The 20,256-nt window shown below is 40.3% G+C and overlaps 1 protein-coding gene across 14 annotated transcripts in view; it reads right to left on the bottom strand.

The window, feature by feature from the left end:
• ALKBH8 (alkB homolog 8, tRNA methyltransferase) overlaps positions 1-20,256 on the bottom strand; it is a 72,892-nt gene that overhangs the window by 41,090 nt on the left and 11,546 nt on the right. For 4 of the 14 annotated variants that reach the window (XM_053900542.1, XM_019469290.2, XM_053900541.1 and 1 more), the window contains exons 2-8: positions 16,544-16,712; positions 14,595-14,730; positions 11,740-11,977; positions 8,776-8,907; positions 7,789-7,884; positions 6,372-6,476; positions 4,930-5,000 (exon numbers count right to left, since the gene is read on the bottom strand). In XM_053900542.1, the coding sequence (XP_053756517.1) occupies positions 4,930-5,000; positions 6,372-6,476; positions 7,789-7,884; positions 8,776-8,907; positions 11,740-11,977; positions 14,595-14,723 (771 nt within the window). In that variant the 5' untranslated portion in view covers positions 14,724-14,730; positions 16,544-16,712. Of the gene's footprint in view, positions 1-4,929; positions 5,001-6,371; positions 6,477-7,788; positions 7,885-8,775; positions 8,908-11,739; positions 11,978-14,594; positions 14,731-16,539; positions 16,869-20,256 lie in introns of those variants that run through there. The other 10 variants (XM_019469291.2, XM_019469292.2, XM_019469284.2 and 7 more) reach the window with 5 other exon arrangements.

Raw genomic sequence — 20,256 nt, 5'->3', positions numbered from 1 at the left:
AGAAGACATACAGATGGCCAACCGACACATGAAAACATGCTCCACATCACTCATCACCAGGGAAATACAAATGAAAACCACAATGAGATACCACCTTACACCTGTCAGAATGGCTAACATCAACAACTGAGGCAACAACAGATGTTGGTGAGGATGCGGAGAAAGAGGATCTCTTTTGCATTGTTGGTGGCAGTGCAAGCTGGTGCAGACACTCTGGGAAACAGTATGGAGGTTCCTCAAAAAACTAAAAATAGAACTACCCTACGACCCAGCAATTGCACTACTAGGCATTTATCCACGGGATACAGGTGTGCTGTTTTGAAGGGACACATGCACCCCGATGTTTATAGCAGCACTATCGACAATAGCCAAAGTATGGAAAGAGCCCAGATGTCCATCGATGGAGGAGTGGATAAAGAAGATGTGGTGTATATATACAATGGAGTAGTACTCGGCAATCAAAAAGAATGAAATCTTGCCATTTGCAACTACGTGGATGGAACTGGAGGGTATTAGCTAAGTGAAATTAGTCCATCAGAAAAAGACAAATATCAGATGACTTCACTCATATGAGGCCTTTAAGAGACAAAACAGATGAACATAAAGGAAGGGAAACAAAAATAATATAAAAACAGGGAGGGGGACAAAAGAGAAGAGACTCATAAATATGGAGAACTGAGGGTTACTGGAGGGGGTGTGGGAGGGAGGATGGGCTGAATGGGTAAGGGGCACTAAGGAATCCACTCCTGAAATCATTGTCGCACTATATGCTAACTAATTTGGATGTAAAGTTTAAAAAATAAAAAACAAACTTTAAAAAAATAAAAATAAAAGCTCTTTTAAGAGGTTATCTATTTGACCAACCAACAGGCTCCATTACTTCTAGAAAGTACACTCACGCCCTGAGTGTCTGCTGATCCTCGGCAACTCTCCGACACGCTCTCGGACCTCTACTCTCACCGGCTGGGCTGTACCTGAGCAAGTGAAGCACTCTGTGCCATCCACAAATGTTCTGCGGTTACTCGATTTAATCATCTGTTATGCAAACCGATGAAACTGACTTAAGAGAAGATAGGTTTTTTTCTCTATAAATCAGGTTGAATGCTGTTGAAAGACTCAGTAGAAGTGGGCAAAATAATAAACGTTGTAACAGATGTGACAGTTCAATAATAAAACCTTAGAAATAAAAACATCAAAACCTAAAACCTTAAAAAACCTAAAACCTATGGAAGGTTCCATAGATGTCTTTAAGCTTTTGCTTCACTTTAAAGGAATGAAAACTGTAAAGACAAGGCAGACCGTGGACTCTCACAGAAAGGACCTACATCAAAATACCGGTGAGTAAATTTATATGTGAGGTAAAACAAAATGTTTACAATACATATGTATCTTTACCAATATTATCCCCAAATCAGTGACTTCTCAATAAGCAGCCAACCAGTGGATCCAACTACATCTCCTAAAATTGACTCTATTGTAGTTTTCTGCACTCAACTGATAAATTTTATTCTAGTTCTACATACCTGGAGTGACAATAATGCTGCTATCTTGCTACAAAGCAAATGTACTAATTCTACCTGAAAAGATCCAAGAATTGGTACTTAGAAGACCTCGAATACAACAAAATGTTCTATTTTATGATGTCGCACCACGAAACAGACTCTGTTAGCAGATTACTGGCCAAAATAGACATATCTCTTTGCCATTATCCTTACTGTAAGGGCATGAATATTACTGCATATAAAGGAGATAAAGAGTACACTTTAAAAACTGTCAGCAGACCCTCATTTGCCCAACTGACACAAAAGGGAATTTTGGCTCCCAAGAGACCTTGTAAGATGAGAAAATTATACAAATATAGGAATCTTCCGAACACAAGTTTGAGAAAATACTTAAGTGAAAACAGAATTTGATTATAAAAATGAACATGACCAAGTAAGGGAAAGCATTTATTTCTGGCCCACAAACCAGCAGACCTACTCATCCACAGAAGTTCTGAATGTTAGGGACACACTGGATAAAAAGAAAAATGAAGATGTGGCCCAATGCCATGTTGACTGTACTAGAACGAAAATAACTGTCCCAGGGCACCTGGGTGGCTCAGTCGGTTGAGCGTCCGACTTCGGCTCAGGTCATGCTCTCACAGTCCGTGGGTTTGAGCCCTTCATCGGGCTCTGTGCTGACAGCTCAGAGCCTGGAGCCTGCTTTAGATTCTGTCTCTCTCCGTCTCTCTCTCTGCCCCTCCCCTGCTCACATGTGCTCTCTCTCCCTCTCTCTCCCTCTCTCTCCCCCTCTCTCAAAATAAATAAATAAACTTTGAAAAAAATATTAAAAATTTTTAAAATAAGATAAAAATCTTAAAAGAAAAAAAGAAACCAATATGAAAAATATTTACGGATAAACCAACTTCTTATAAAATTAGTGCTTCTGTAAATATCTCTGTGTTTAATTCCAGCAGCGATCTGTGCCCACTGTGGTAACCGTCTGGACAGTCTTTCCATGAATCTTGATGTGATACATATTGACTTTGCAGGGTGACAGAAGGTAACCAGACTTGCTATGGCTGATCAGTTTGTAATATATGTAAATATCAAATCATTACATCACACCTGAACTCAATATAATATTGTAAGTCAATTATACTCAAAAATATTAGGAGTTCTCAGAAATTTTCTAGGAAAAGCAAGCAAGTCAAGAGCTAAATATAATCTCAAAGATTTTGGGCAAGGAGAAACAAACAAAACAAACACTAAAAAAAAAAAAGGTTATGATGACAAATTATTACTGGGATAGACACTGTAATAAATTTCTTACAACAATTAAGGATGTCAAGGCTGAGAACATAGAGAAAAAAAGGACAGAAGTCTGGGAGCCAGTTCCAGGTCGGGGGTAAAGAACCAGCAATTGCACAGTAGGAAAAAGCAAACAGCACACGGCCCAGGTGTGACAGTGGGTAAATTCAAGAGGAAAAGCTGAGGTCACTTTTCTGGTGACCACTGGAAATCTTATTTTGAGGCCATGGGAATGTAACCTTCCTTTTGATACACCTTCCAGGAAGGAGCCCCAGAAGTAGCTCCCCCTTAGTAAGATGTCTCTACATGTACCCAGCGCTCAGAGTTAGAACACAGTCCGCATACGCTAGCCCCCAATCCTTCAGCCAGGCAAGAGCTGATGTTAATGCCATTTTTCATATGAAACAAAGGGCTCCAAATACAGTCAACTTTTTAAATAGCATGACAAACTTACCTGTCGAGTGAATATTTTTCCCCAAGTTAGAAAGATTCTCTACCCCTCAAAAACTCATTTACAAATCTGCTGAAAATCTGCTGTTCTTGTCATAATGTATAACATGGATGTTTTCCTGCTCTTACCAGGCCAGCTGTAACCAAGATCCCCACCATGCAAACTGGCAGCTAACAGTTATGTGCCTTCAGAGACACCAAGTGGAGACAACAATTACAGCAGATTATCTGTGCAGGTAAGGGGCACGTTGTCCCTTCTCTACAACTTTCGGCTGTCGGGGGACACTTAGTTCCCAGTCCTATTTCCCCAGGAGGGGAGGGAATGTCCCCTGGAGTGAAAGTATAGAACATACCAGGCTTTCCTCCCCACCCCACTCCCACCCCTAACTTCCCAGGAGAGAAGGCCTGGCTTCCCCTGAGTGGTTTGCCTGGGGCCATGCATCTGGCTGAGCTCTTTCCTCTCTCTTTCAGATCTAGCTGGCTTGCAGAACCTAATATATGCTCCTCCAAGTCCTGTTTTAGGGGAAGTCTCTGACTCTATGAGGAAGGTGTCCAGCCATCTGGCTGTGCCAGGGACAAGGACGACGTGTCTCTTAACTCAAAGGGGAAGTATTAACACGAACACGGCTACAGATCTAGGACAGTCTGATCTCCAGTTATGTCTCCTTTCTCAGTTCAGTACACAGTTGAGAGGAAAGGACAAAGATGTTCTTTACTGATCCCCTAGAGCCATAAGCCAGTATTAACAAGATAAAAATAAGCTAGACAAAGAAGACCTTTTTCTTTTTCCTACCCATCCTCATTACTTTTTAAAGCATTTAATAAAAAATCCACACATGTAGCTGATACAGTGGTTCCGTCTCATCAAATGACACCAGCTTTCTTGTCCCAGAATCAACATGATCACACGAGCTCAGCATGGGTTAACAAGCTAAAGCACTTGGGGCACCTGGGTGGCTCAGTTAAGTGTCTGACTCTTGGTTTTGGCCCAGGTCATGATCTCACAGTTCATGAGTTCCAGCCCCGCATCAGGCTCTGTGCTGACAGCCCGGAGCCTGCTTGGGATTCTCGCTCACTCTCTCTTTCTCTCTCTCTCTCAAAATAAATATCCTTTAAACAAACAAACAAACAAACAAACAAAAAACCCTAGTCAATAGTATCGGCCCTCAGCAACAAGATTAGATTTTGAAGCAATCTCTAGTTAGATCAGATGACCTCATATGTTAAGGGTTCTTCTGAACTTAAAGGTCTGATTTTTAACTAAAACTCTATCTGCAGTTTGCAACCATCACTGGAAATCACACTTTTCACCTCTTCTTTAGCAGTTCAAGTAAAGTACAGCGATACGAACAAGTCAATGAATACACATGAGCCACTTATTCTTTATCTGTAAAAATGAGGATATTACCGTGTACTGCTCAGGTGTCGTGAAGAGACCAAATCACTTAATATATGTGAAAAAGCATCAAAATTCTGGACACGCACATTTCTGGTTTGTTTCCTTTCTGCGTGGCCGGCAGCTACCGCCTTCCGCCACTAGATGGCAGTGCTGCATGGGTAAGGCCAGTCTGGATTGTAGTCAAGGGCTTCAGGTGAAATGTGTGAAAAATCAAATTACCGGGGTTTTCCTGGCATCCGATAAGGTAATAGAGTTGTAGATAGCTAATAAAAATGTGTGAACGTTTACCTCTGACCCCAGACTGAGAGAAACAATCTCATCCTCAAAAGCAGAATGTGTGTCAATATGAGCAGGAATTCCTGGGACAGAAAATAAAATAACATGTCAGTTCATTTTTCCTTTTAGCAGATTTAAGATGACTCTAAATACAGCCTCTCATTACTATGGTTGAGAACACTGTGTGATAATCGGGAGTGTAGGATAATTTTAGTTAAAAGGAAACATTTAGGGTGAATGTGACTAAACAAAATCAAACTAAATCTCAACTAAAAATATCTCAACTTCATGATGAAGTGCCACTGGCACTCAATTCTGAAACCAAAACGTGAGAGTCACTGCTGACCTAGGACATTTACCCGGTCCCAGCCCGAGAGAAAGGTGTGAAAGATAAATACCAAAGTCACATTCTCCTTGAACACTGGATCCCCAAGTACACGCAGGGCAAAAGCGACAGCCAGGTGTAAGGACCAAGCCTATCAATAATTAACATGCGGCTTCCTCTACCCATTTCTCATCTATGTTAACTGAATATTTCCTAGAAAAAGGAACTTTGCCACATGGTATGAGTACATAAAACAAGTAAGATGTACCCCTGTCCTCAAGAAACATACAGACCAACAGAAACACTGATAGGTAAACAGGCAATTATAATACATTGTGATAAAAGCAGGAAAAAAACCAAAACCCCGCAATGTCTGACATTAGTCAGATCCTTAAGACCATTTCGTTACTACAGGGGCGCCTGGGTGGCGCAGTCGGTTAAGCGTCCGACTTCAGCTCAGGTCACGATCTCACGGTCTGTGAGTTCGAGCCCCGCGTCGGGCTCTGGGCTGATGGCTCAGAGCCTGGAGCCTGCTTCCGATTCTGTGTCTCCCTCTCTCTCTGCCCCTCCCCCATTCATGCTCTGTCTCTCTCTGTCTCAAAAATAAATAAACGTCAAAAAAAAAAAAATTAAAAAAAAAAAAAATACCATTTCGTTACTACAAACATCAAATGAAGATGCTAATAAATGCAAAAAAATCAGGACCCTAAGATTTTTTCACTGACGTTCCATCCTAGAATTGTCTTCACGTTCTGAGGGGAAAGAAGAGAGAGACCAGGTATCTGTAAATTATTTGGATTCTCTATCACACTTGTCTCCTATGTCTTTAAAACAATCTCCCCTCTCTCTAAATGAAATGTAGAGAAGTGAGTGAACAAAAAAAGAAATCACAAAAAAAAAAAAAAAAAAAAAAAAAAAAATCACACAGCAACTATGTCAGCCTGCTTACCTACACTTTGAGAAGTAAGTTCCTCAAGGGATTAACGTTTGCCTTACATGTAACAAACACAAGCAAATTACTGTGAAGAGATAGTTTAAGATAAAAAATAGTATCTTTGATTTTCGGGAGTTACGTACTCTACTTCGTTATGAACTATGCGGTTGGAGTATTAAAAGAAGAAGCACTCACCATGCCCAGGTTCATACTGGTTTACAGTCAACTGATCGGGTTTGTGTTTAATGTGACCTTCTTTCAACCATTTCTCCAAAATGCTATCACAAATGTCAGGAAGACCTGATGTCGGTAATCATAAAGGTGAAACATATTAAAATATTTACTTTGCATGTTTTACTCAAGAATAAAGTCACTGTGAGAAAAATCACACAGCTTTTAATTTCACAGTCAGATCCCAATGCAGCAATAGACCCGTAACGCAAAACAAAATAAAAACAAAACCTTCTCGAGAAGCTTCTGAAGTTATTTTATTGATTTTAATCAATATTTATCCAAAAGAACACTTGTGCTGACAATTTTGGTATTTTGTAAAACAGCAAGAAGATTATAAAAGTTACTATTATATACTAGACATTAGCCTGACCGCTCTTTTTAAATTATTTTAATTATTTTAAATTAAATTTAAATTTAACTTAGTTATTCCAAGTCATTTCCCTTTAGAAAAACACAGTTTTCAGGGCACCTGGCTGGCTCAGCTGATAAGACCATGAGACTCTTGATCTCCGGGTTGTGAGTTCAAGCCCCACATTAGGTACAGAGATTACTTTAAAAAATAAAATATTTAAAAAACAAAAACAAAACACAGCTTTCAAAGTAGAACCAACTTACTTTCACTGGAGTCAAAAATAACAGAAAGTTAAAAGTTTTACAGCATCAAATATTGGCGTGGCGGGTGGGAGAGGAGGTACACGCTTGGTAAGAATATGTCGGCACAGCTGCTTTAGGGGGCAATTTTTCAGTATCTACTAACATTTTTAAATGAACACAACCTCGATCCAACTATTCTACTTCTCCTGGCTTACTGCATGACAGGCGGGCACAAAGACACTCACAGCAGCACTATTTATAACAGCTAACAACTAGAAACAACCTAAATGTCTACCAACAGGGAACTAACTGAATAAGCTACCGCTAAACACTGAATAAAATTAAAAAGCTGTATTAGATCTCCCAGACATTTAACGAAGGGAAAAGAACAAGCAGAAGGATACACGTAATATGTGAACATATCACATATAACCACAACATAGTGAGTATGACATACTAACAACTATCTACCTTTACAGGTGTCCCTGGTGGGATGTAAACTCATTTGTTACAGGACTGGAATAAAATGTACTAGCCGGTTAACAGTACTACTTCCGAGGTATGCGAATAAGGATGGTGTTCAAGAGGGACTTCAGCCTTGGCTATATGTATCCAGTTCTGATAACAAAACTGCACTACGTATGTAATTTAAATGTTTTAAATTTAACCAGTTATCTCACCAGTTTACCTAGAAATGACAAATGAAACATACTATGACATCCTTCCAATAGATTAAATCTTTCTTTTCTGACTCAGCATTTGCCACCGATTCACAATTACTTACCCCCAGGTAATGGCTTGCCTCTATCCACATTGTTGTTTTCATAGTGGAATTCATAACCAAAGTGCTTTACTCTTCTGTGCTTTAAAGATTTTTGAACTATACGAAGAGAAGAAAATAAACTACTTGAGAGAAAAAGAATTGCATTTCTTTGTATATTCGAAGTCGAAATTGTGAGTAAAGATTCCCTTAGTAATAGTAATTTTTGCTAACTGCTAAATTATTGTCGTTAATAAAATTAACCACTCTACCTCATCTCTGCTACATTTTCAGTCTAAAATTGTGACAATCCCTTTTTTCACTCCAGTCAACTTTAAAGAGTTAAACACAAACACTGCCAGTCACAAGACCATTAAAGATCCGGAAAGAGTCAGGGTAACTAATTTGCAAGACTCTCCAGGAGGCTCTTCCTGCATTGTGAACTGGTGATTCCCCACAGGAAATGTGCCTTAGAGGGGAGAGGATCAACTAAGATAACACATGTGAAAGGGCTTATCTGTGTTAGCTCTACAAAAGTTAGCTAATAAATATTAATTAGTTTGGAGCTTAAAATTGATAGTTATATAAATGTCATTTATGATTGATGCTCCTAAGAATTACTGGTATGACTTGCCTAATATTAGATCTAGGCTACTTCCAATAATTTTGAGGAAATATTAGAGTTTTAATAAAGCAAAGGAGGAGGAGGAAAGAAGGAGCAGTAACGTGGCATTTTGCAGAGACATTTAAAATTTTTTTTTTTTTTTAAGTTTATTTATTTTTGAGACAGAGAGAGACAGAGCATGAACGGGGGAGGGTCAGAGAGAGAGGGAGACACAGAATCGGAAGCAGGCTCCAGGCTCTGGGCCATCAGCCCAGAGCCCGACGTGGGGCTCAAACTCACGGACCGCAAGATCGTGACCTGAGCCGAAGTCGGACGCTTAACCGACTGAGCCACCCAGGCGCCCCTGCAGAGACATTTAAATAACACATTTTAAAAGTTTTACTTACCATTTTGATTGCCTGTATCTTCTGTCCAGTTAATACTTTCCAAAAGCATTTTCTCATCCTCAGAAGAAATAATTTCTTCTACTACCATGAGGCCTGGAGGTAAGGCCTGAAGCCCCAACTCTTTCCATTGTGCTGTGGGAAACCAAATTAAAACAGTCACATACAAAACTTACAGTTTCTAAATACAAATAATTCTGTCCATAGCCATTTATGAGATCCTAAAGTTCCCAATCCTTATATTCATAAATAAGAACACTAGAGGCACATGACATAGGAAAATATAAAAATAAAGACCAAGATAAAAATCATGGTACATTTTATCCACTACAGTTACCAACAGCAAATAAAACAATATTTACTTCAATATTATTTGAACACAATTGAGGTTTTTTTTTAATTTTTTTTTTAACATTTATTTATTTTTGAGAGACAGAGCATGAGCAGGGGAGGGACAGAGAGAGAGAGAGGGAGGGAGACACAGAAACCAAAGCAGGTTCCAGGCTCTGAGCTGTCAGCACAGAGCCCCACGCGGAGCTCTAACTCACAAACCGCAAGATCATGAGCAAAGTCAGATGCTTAACCAACTGAGCCACCCCGGCACCCCACGATTGAGCTTTTTAAATCTCACTAGGAAACCAGGTTTTTCATAATATCTACAATATGCTCCTCTATTTAAAAGCTAGACTGTCTGTAAATATTGAAAACACAAATTTAAATGCTCATTTTGGCCCTTAAGTTCTTGATACTAACTATGGTCAAGTAACAGAAAAAGGTAAAACAACAAAAAACTTATTCTAAAGAAATAAAAATATCATTGTAGAATTGATGCATTAAGGAATTATTTGGTATATATTAAAGTAATTTAAGTCCTTGTGTCCTTAAAGTTTAAGATAGATGCAACTGTGAAAGAAAAAAAAAAGATAGAATTTATGATTAAAGGGAACAGGGCAATTCACATTTACCATTAGGGATCTCATCGTTCATGTTAGACGTGATTTCTAAAGCTTTTCTGCTGAAGAGTTTTCATCTTTGAATCATGTAATATAAAAATTCACAACAATAATAATATAAATATCTACTAGATTTTATTACTATTTCAGAAATACAAATAGTGAATAACCTGATAAATATTTACCAAAGTGTTTACCGTATGTCAGCCATTATATTATTTGTTTAAATTATGTAAGAAACACTTGGGGAAAATTCCTTAAAGATAGGCAATTTATAGTATAAGAAATTCATACTTAGTTTTCTAAAAATAGATTTACAAAAAGATTAAAAATACCCCTTGTATTTGTTATTCAGTGGCTCTCTGGTGGTGATTATCAGAACATCTGTGACACAACTCTATTGTCTATTCATTTCTACCAAGAATTATCTCCAAGGTGGGGGCACCTGGGTGGCTCATTCGGTTAAGTGCCCAACTCTTCATTTGGGTTCAGGTAATGATCTCACAGTTCCCGAGTTCAAGCCCCACATCAGGCTCTCCGCTGACAGCATGGAGCCTGCTTGGCATTCTCTCTCTCCTCTCCCCCTTTGCCCCTCTCCTGCTCATACTCTCTCTCAAAATAAATAAACTTAAAAAAAAATGTTTTAAAAAGAATTTTTTCCAAGGTTATAAACATGATAACAACAGTCTTGAAAGTACATCTGTATCTAACACGGGATTTCAAATAAAGAACACTCTAGAACTCACTTTGGGCAATTTCTTACAGGGTGTTCAACATACTGACTAGGAGAAAACCCAAAGACAGTATTTTCTAATTAAAACTTACTCCCAAACCATTCAGTTTTCGAAAGCCAATCATAAACACATACTAGATATATGTTTTTTTTTAATCTGCAAAGCTTAAGCCAGATTTTAAATTAAACACATACAGATACTGAAAATTATAACACCTAAAATATATCTTTAAAAAGTTTTAAAAAGTTTCCTTTGAGTCTTACTTTGCCAACACATAAATTTGGTCAGATTATGCTCACCTACCAGTCCCCAGGATACCTGAACAAAACATGACATTGTCTGAAGAGGTGACAAGTTAGGGGCACGTGGGTGGCTCAATAACGTAAGTGTCCAGTTCTTGGTTTCAGCTCAGGTCATGATCTCATGGTTCGTGAGATCGAGCCCCACGTCGGGCTCCTCGCTGCAGTGTGAAGCCTGCTTGGGAGTCTCTCTCTCTCCGTCTCTCTCTGGCCCTCCCCTGCTTGTACTCTCTCCCTCTCTCAAAATAAATAAATAAACTTAAAAAAAAAAAAAAAAAGAGGTGGCAAGTGAATTTAATAGGAGATCAGATGTCTAAGTCAAAAAGTTCATCTCATTTCCATGGGACAAGGGTGAAGAGACATCATAATCTCCCTAGCAGTTTTGTAAATCAGCCTATAAAGCTTTTATTTAAATTAGTTACCTTACATAAAATTAAATTTAAAAATCAGTTCCTCAATCCCACAATCATGTTGGACAGTGCCACTATGAACGAATGAACATCTGCATCATCACAGCGAGTTCTACTGGACGCTGCCACTATAAAGCTTTAGGGGTCTGGCGGCTAAAGGGCAGCCTCCGTAAATGGAAGTCTGGCACACAGTCATCGGGATCACAATTAATTCTAAAGTGATAAACTGAAAGCTTCTGAGTAGATTGCAAAACTGGTAATCTGAATCCTCACCATTAAATTTTGAAAAACACAGCAGGATTCCAAACTACGTGACATACATAATTCACACACTGTTGGGCTGGTAGGCCCAGCTCCTTAAAGGGAGGCTATGTCTAATTCACGTCCCTTCAGCTACTTACCCCATGCCTGGAACAAACTAGGTGCGTAAAGAGGGTTTGAAAAGAAAGAGGGGGCACTTAACTGATGTCCTGTTTGGTTTCACAAAAACCACACCTCCTCACTTAGGTATGAAAAGAAAACTCACCCAAAAGCAACAACTATGTTTTAAAAGATGCCCAGATGCTAATACCTTTTTCCACAAAATTGAAGTACAGAATGATCTTTTGTCCTAAATCATCCACTATTTCCTTTCCGTTGAGGGTGACGTAGGCTTTCTTGGATTCTTCTGCAGTTTTGTAGCTCACGAATGAGTAGGGCTTGTTAGGAGGCATTAAGAGAGCATCTACTGGTCCACACGTCTCTAACACTGGGAGCAGCTGGTTCCTACTCACACCATTACCCAATCCACCATTGGCCACAACCAGGCTCTTTGAAACACACACACGCGCGCGCACACACACACACACACACACACACACACAAACAAAAACAAAAACAAAAAACAGGAGCAATTAGTATCAACCCATTTATTTTCAAATAAGATTTGAAATTTTATTTTCAAATAAAAATAAGACTATTTTTAAATTAGATTTCTACAAAGGTGTAATTAAGATGGAAAAAAAGGTCTCCTTATGGCGGTTATTTGGTTTTCTAATTTCATACACAGTATGTAAAACAGTTTATTAAACACTGAGGATTAAAAAGTACACCTATGTGTAAATAATAGATGATTTTTAAATAGCCCTTTCAGCAAAATATTCCTTTTTTAATGGCCATACAAATTAAAATAACATTTATTACTGTTTATAAGTTTAACACAATGAAAGAGAAAGGAGGTAGAGAAGGAATAAGTTACATAATACTTTTTGCCAGACCTTACACCATGGATGCTTTTACCCACTTAATCCTCGTTAACATAAGCTTCACAATAAGCCTACAAGGTGGTTAATGTTAACCCCGCTTCACAAAGGAAGAAGTTGAAGAGATGAAAAACTAGGTTAAGATAGTGATTAGGGGGAGTTGTGTTCCCAACCTATATTTCTGTCATTTTCCAGAATCCACACTTTTGACATAACCATGCTACAATGTTTACTAAACACTGAGGTAAAGGTACCGACTCAAGGAAAAATCAACCTCAGCTTCTACTGAACATAAACACAAAAACATAACACATGCTTCTACTGAACATAAACACATAAACATAAAATTTTCCTCTGTGTCTGAGTAATTCAGTCATTTTACAATTAAAACTTTTTCCTTAGTAAGCTTCATGATTCCTCCCTGTTATTTGCAGTCCTGCGTTAAACTTTATTTCAGGGATTTGTTTGAGGGGTGGGAGTTGGGGGGGGGGGTGAGAAGCTTCCTGTTTTTATTCTGATGCTTATGGCCCAGCACCTCTTATAATCACAGCACCCCTTAAAAAACATTCTTCTGGGGCGCCTGGGTGGCTCAGTCGGTTAAGCAACCAACTTTGGCTCAGGTCATGATCTCGCAGTCCGTGAGTTTGAGCCCTGCGTTGGGCCCTGTGCTGACAGCTCGGAGCCTGGAGCCTGCTTCAGATTCTGTGTCTCCCTCTCTCTCTGCCCCTCCCCTGCTTGCACTCTGTCTCTCTGTCTCCCAAAAATAAATAAATATTAAAAAAATAAAAATAAAAAATACTGTGGAGAAAAAATAAGCAAGCCCAAATAAGAACACATTTTGGAAGCCGTAAATGTGGGATTAAAGCTTCTAGAAATCCTAAGAAAACAGATCTACCAGAAACAAGCCTCCAAGGCAGGAAAGAAACTTAACCCATTTCTTTCCTTACCACTTCTCTTCACGACCCCGGAAGGAAAAGAAAGCAAGTTGCACTTGGGAGGCGATGAGACGAGAGCAAGCCAGCTTCATCTTCTGAGCGTCTCACAGCCTCGGTGGCTCTTGGCACAAACAGTAAAGTGTGTGCAGGCAAACCACTTGTAATGTTATGTATTTTATCCTCTTTACAGGATTTTAGTTTAATTCTCTGAAGTCATTGATATGGTGCTTAATGAAATCTAAGTATGGGCCTTTTCCTCGCTAATTTAAATCCCCCTCAACAGAGCACTCATTTGTCAACCTTAACTCATCACAGGACACAGCGTGATCATGACGTAAGGGAGGAGAACTGGTCCGAGAGTCAAGAAACCCAAGTTTTAATCCCAGCTTCATCTTCTCAAAGACATGTCTCTCTCCTGCTTTCAGTTACATGATGGCTGAGCTTCCTTCCTACTCTTTACAACCAGAAAAGATACGTGATATTCACATGGAATTTTAAAGACTAGTAAGTACCATCACATACATGTTCCCTTTAGCATCTAACAATCCAACAGAATAAAAAGGATGCAGGAACAGGTCTTTACAAATGAAGAGAGCTGAGATCAGAGGCACTGCCTGTGTCCAAGTAAGAGGAGAAGCTAAGAGTTAAAGTAAATTCTTCTTAACCCACAGTCCAAGACGTCTCATAGTCCCATATATATATGGATATGGATATGATTGAATTATGGTCATCGGAAAATGAAAAGGCTTTGTAAATAAGGTCTAATAAGTTAAAAATGTTTTATAGCATATGATCAGAATACTTTATAACAAAAATGAAGTCAGGCATAAAGGGGAGAAGACTGAATTAGGTTACAAAAGACCTAGCTCTAGTTTCCTGTTCAGCCACACTATATCAAAAGATGCATCACAACCTCTCAGAACCTTAGTTTTCTCAACTATCATGTAAGAATTCTTAAGGAATTAAATATAATAATGAATGTAATGACACTCTGTAAACCATAAACAGTTATACAGTGTATATATACAGTGTATCATTAATATGCACCCATAATTCAACCAACACAATCAATGGAAATTCAAAGTATATCCCCAAATCCAGGGTTAGCAGGTACTACCGTATGCATACTTGGTAGAGATTTATCACATGACTGAACAATCACAGCCACCTTCTCTGAGCAATTACTAATGAATATTACTGTAACAATAACATGGCAATATGTTTACATTCAAATAATAGTTTTAGGTCACCTGGGTGGCATACGATACTGTCTCAATGCCTTCATGTCTCAGCAAAGTATGCCTGGCTTTAATCTGTTTCCTTAAGAACTTCTTCTCAGTTTTATTCAGTTTGTAATTACTTTGACGGTTGCTGTCCATGGCAGTACTAAAAAAAAAAAAAAAAAAAAAAAAAAAAAAAAAAAAAGATACAAAATGTCAACCTGAAGAATCCCAAAGGGAATTCTAATGATGCTATTCCTATATTCTATAGTTTATAGATACTTCTATGTGACAATTTTTAAAAATGTTTACTTTACTTTTCACCAACCAAGAGAAGTGAAAACAAACAGATGCCTGGACAACAAAGAAATATTTAAGAAGGTAACAAAGAAGCAAGGCCATCTAAGAGTATCTCTGGAGGTTCTACAAAACTTTCCAATGCTTTAGCTCTATTAAATGCACTCTATCACCCACAGGTATATATCCCCTTACTTATGAAGGCCTAGGTAAAATGTGCCACAGACAAATTTCACAAACATAACGTTAGGAGAGAAGAAAAAAAAAAGAAACAAACGAAACAAAAAAATTCACAGAATATATAGTACGATTCTACTGACATACCTTCAAAACCCAAAAGTAAGCCATATATTGTTTAGAAATACATACATAGCAAAATGCAAGGAAAAGCAAAGAAATAATAAACAGAAAATGCAGGAGAAAAGTTATTTCTGCAGGGGAGGAGAGGAAGGTGATATAAAAGGCACATACAAAGCATCAAGGTCTTTCTTAAGTTACATGGAGGTTCAGGTATATTTTATTTTTAAGCAGTACATGTTATATAATTCTATAGTTTTTAAATACAGACATAAGAACCCCTAGAACTGTGTTTGCCTTCTACTAAAATATGCCAGTCAGCAAGTCGTTACCGAGCACTTTCCCAAAAAGGCCTCCACACGAACCAAATCAGGACCCTACATCATGCTTTATTACAGTAGCCTACTTATTTCAGTCACAGAATTTAACATAAGTTGTGATGATTCCTTTGTTGGCTTAATTCCCCCCTCAGGAGGTAAACCCCAAGAGAGCAGGTGCTCAAGGAAAATGTGTGGAAGGGATAAACGGATGATGATGGGCAAATACACACGTGCCTACGGGCGGTCTCAGTGCGTGCAGCCCACAACTATAACAGGCAGCTTACACGTAGCTGAGGAAAACACACAGACGCTAAGCAATGAAAGAATGACACATCTTTCTATAATTGTTAGCCGTACAGTCTTCAGATGTGCCGTGAATTAGAAGACAAATAAGATTGACGTTAACTGGAAAAATCTGGGGGAACTTCAAATCAGAAGCCGACTTGAGCTGAGCGCTGAAGGACACAGAGCCATTTGGAAGGAGGTTATCGAGCGAGACAACAGAAGCTCAACACAGAATTGGATGCGTCTGGCAAAGGCAGTGAGAGGTAGGCAAAATTTTAGAGCAGGGAATGCTGGCTGATCCGCTGATCCCACTCGTCACCCACTTGAAAGCCTCCAAAGTTAGCAAACAACATAAATGTAGGAAGTTAAATAAAATCATACTCCAAAACAGCTCATAAACAGCCCAAACTCTAATTAGCCATCTTTACGTCTAGAGAGAAAATGCTGAGTCAGCTGAAACAACAGCCGGGAAGGAGCTTACCTGGCACACGAAGTGTGCGTGAGAGAGGGAAGGCCGCGACAACAGGCGGGCTGCACAGCGCAATAGGGGAGGGGGAGGCAAGAGGACCTTCGATAATCCAGCCCACCAAGTGGAAAGCGACAGGAGGATCGGGGTGGAGGAAGAAGAAAGGAAAGAAGAAGAAGAAGAAAGGAAAGGAGGGAAGAAAGAAGAAAGGAAACAGGGACAGGGGAGGACACGGGGAAAGTTCTAGTACGATCAGGAGGGCCTGGTGCCTCCCCAGACGTGAGGGAAAGAGGAAACACAGATCACTCACTAACACGGCAGAGTCTCAGGCTGGTGATGGCACTCGGACACCGGACTGACTCCAAACGTCAGAAGCAGGTCAGGACGAGACAGTAGTGGGTAGGATTTAGGACAGAACGTGTGTGAGGTCGTGGCGAGGTACGGAGTTGCGGTGCCTGGCTGGCGGGTGACCGTGTGAAGTGGCTAAAAGGAGAAGAAACCAGGTGAGAGAGAAAGCTTTTGGTGTCCTCGACAGACAGGCAGAGGGCAGCTGAACGGGTATTTTTAAAACTGCACGAATTACAATGATCTGTTTCCGGCATCTGGTCCCTTCCACTGGACCATGTGCTCTTTGAGGACCAGGATTACATGGCCTCCCCGGAGCCTCTGTCACTGCTAAGGGGCAGTAGAACACAGTGTTCAGGGGTCCCGGTTGTCCACTCAAATCTCCGCTCTACCACTTATTAGCAGTATGATCCTGGGTGAGTTATTCATTTCTGTGCTTAGGCTCCCCACCTGTAAAATGGGGATAACGGTGCCTGTTCCTGGCACGCAACTCCACCTAAACCCTGCACTAAAAAATCTGACCACACTCTTCTATGGCTTCCAGCAGCATAAAGCCAGGATGTCCCCAGCACCCCCATTAAAAGCCTGCCTGAGAAAACTAAAAATGCTGCCAGGAAAGTGTGCCATTTGTTCCAGCAACACCTGTCAACAGACCCCTGGCCTCCCCTTCTTAAAGTATTTATTGAAAGGGAACTACAGGGGCGCCTGGGTGGCGCAGTCGGTTGAGCGTCCGACTTCAGCCAGGTCACGATCTCGCGGTCCGTGAGTTCGAGCCCCGCGTCGGGCTCTGGGCTGATGGCTAGGAGCCTGGAGCCTGTTTCCGATTCTGTGTCTCCCTCTCTCTGCCCCTCCCCCGTTCATGCTCTGTCTCTCTCTGTCCCAAAAATAAATAAAAAACGTTGAAAAAAGAAAAAAAAAAAAAAAAGAAAGGGAACTACAGTTGAAATATGTATCTCTTGCTGCTCAGAAGTGTTGCTTTCAAGGACCTAAGAGCCATTCCTTTGGAATGTAGTCATCGGGAAGGATGGGGCCTCTGTCCCAGTGTCCACAGTAGGACAGAATCCTAACTTTGATAACTGCTAGCAGCAAACACGGCTGGCTGGTACTGCATTTGCACGGACCAATCCTTTGTAATTCTTCTCTGGCCCTACGGAGTCCCTGCTCTGCTCTCCCTTCCTAGTCCCCCTTTAAAACATCCGAATCATTTCTCACAAACTGGAACGGAGCTGAGCTCTTTCTCCTACTGTCAGTAGTTACTAATTAAAATCTGTTTTCACCACTTTAGTGTCTGGCTGTGTTAATCTCTGACACTATGTCACAAATTTCTTAAAAGGATTAAATACGCCTATTAATAATTATTTGGGACTTCCAGAAGAGCCAGATCAGAATGGTTTAAGAAGACAAAGGAAAGCTGAGGGCCCTCAAAGAACTATCTCATTGCCATTCTATCCCAAGATCATGATCTTTGGAACGGCATTTTTGCAGTGTGAAATGGAAAACAAGGGATGAACGCATTAAGATTTTTTTTTTTCTTAACATGCCACATGAGCAAAGACTGCAAAGTGGAAGAAATGAGAAAGAAAAGATGCTGGATGGATACATGTTCGTAAAAGTATGACACTAAGAGCCCGGTGCCAGCAGATGGAGCCTCATGACCACACTCTGTCATCCTCTTTCCCTTCCTCCCTCAAACATTATTACACGTGAAGAAAGACAAATCCAGGTAGCCACGGAGGCTCGTTTCTTCCCGTTACAGTGACGTGGCAATGCGCTGGCCCAGCAGGTCTGAGTCACCTCAACCAGGAGCAGGCTGCTAGCAGCTGCTGAGGTCTGGAGGTGCCCTCTTTCTAAAAAACCCACTTCCCTCACCAAGAAATTTCTACCACTGCACAAAGGTTTGGATGCTGCTTGCCATGTTGTGGGAGTGTGACAGGAGTGAGATCACGATTTACCAGATAGCCTACTAGCCATGGTGAGTCCAGTCTAATCAAAGTCTAAAGCACACTCTCTGTAGGACACAAGAGTTTGGAGATCACACAGACTCTGCTAGTAAGCTGAACCCCGACATATCCTATTGGATATCCCCCTAAGTGGTAATAGCAGTATGTGTCATCCTCCTTGAACAACGGGGTGCCTATAATTAACCAAAGAAATATAGAAAAATGCTCCTGGTGGCATGTGGGTGGCTCAGTCAGTTAAGCATCGGACTTTGAATCAGGTCATGATCTCATGCTTTGTGAGTTCAAACCCTATGTCGGGCTCTGTGCTTACAGCTCAGAGCCTGGAGCCTGCTTCAGATTCTGCTTCTGTGTGTGTGTGTCTCTCTGTCCATTTCTGGCTCGCGCTCTGGCTCTCTCTCAAAAATAAAAACATTAAGGAAAGAAAGAAAGAAAGAAAGAAAGAAAGAAAGAAAGAAAGAAAGAAAGAAAGAAGAAGAAAAAGAAAGAGAGAGAGAAAGAGAGAAAGAAAGAAAGAAAGAAAGAAAGAAAGAAAGAAAGAAAGAAAGAAAGAAAGAAAAACAGGGAGGGAGGGAGGGAGAGAGAAGGAAAGAAAGAAAAATGCTCCTGTGCTTGTAGGCAAATTCCTATCAAATGTTTATAAATTACAGCACAGGTATACAGGCTGCACACACAAATCTCCAGAACATACAAGATTAGTGATAAGGGTTGCCTCCAGGAAGGGGAAATGGGTAGATGGGTACAGGAATGAGAGGGAGCTTTCTTCTTTCATAACTTTTGAATTTAGCAGCTATTCAAATTGCATTGCCTATTGAAGAAGAAAATTAAAGGGACACCCAGGTGGCTCAGTCGGTTAAGTGTGGGACTTTGGCTCAGGTCATGATCTCACAACTTGTTGGTTCAAGCCCTGTGTCTGAGCTGACAGCTCAGAGGCTGGAGCCTGCTTCAGGTTCTGTGTTTCCCTCTCTCTCTGCCCCTCCCCTGCTTGCACTCTGTCTCTCTCTCAAAAATAAATAAACATTAAAAAAAATTTTTTTTAATAAAAAAGAAAATTAAAAACCTTTTTTTGAAAGAGTGAATGTAAGGGTGAGAGGAGACAGGAGGAATAGAGGGAGAGAAAGAGAACCTTAAGTACGTTGCATGCCCAGCACAGAGTCCAACTCAGGGCTCAGTCTCACTGCTGTGAGATCCTGACCTGAGCCAAAATCAAGAGTAGGAGGCTTAACTGAGCCACCCAGGTGCCCTGAAAATTAAATTTATATAATGTTTATTTTTGAGAGAGAAACTGAGTGGTGGAGGGGCAGAGAGACACAGAGATCTCAAGCAGCCAGCCTGATGAGGGGCTCCAACTCACAAGATCATGACCTGAGACGAAACCAAGAGTCAGATGCTTAAATGACTGAGCCACCCAGGTGCCCCTGAAATTGTAAATGGTTGTCATTTCACTTGCCACTTGTCATTTCACTGTTTTAATTCTTTGAAGAACACCTACTCTGTATTTTCTTACTTTGAAGAACAACTACTCATTAATTTCCTCTCTTCTTCCTCTAACTTAACAGAAAATAAAATAAATAAAATAAGAAAAGTGGAGATTTTGTCTGTATTTCGTCCCTAGGATCTAGGGACACCTGGCTGGCTCAGTCAGTTCAGCCTGCACTCTTGATTTTGGCTCAGGTCATGATCTCGCTGTTCATGAGACCCGGCCCCACATGGGGCTCTGTGCT

The sequence above is a fragment of the Panthera pardus genome, unplaced genomic scaffold, assembly GCF_024362965.1.
Source record: "Panthera pardus isolate Hobbes unplaced genomic scaffold, ASM2436296v1 HiC_scaffold_12, whole genome shotgun sequence".
Lineage (NCBI taxonomy): Eukaryota > Metazoa > Chordata > Mammalia > Carnivora > Felidae > Panthera > Panthera pardus.
This window is presented reverse-complemented; position numbering and strand designations above follow the sequence as displayed.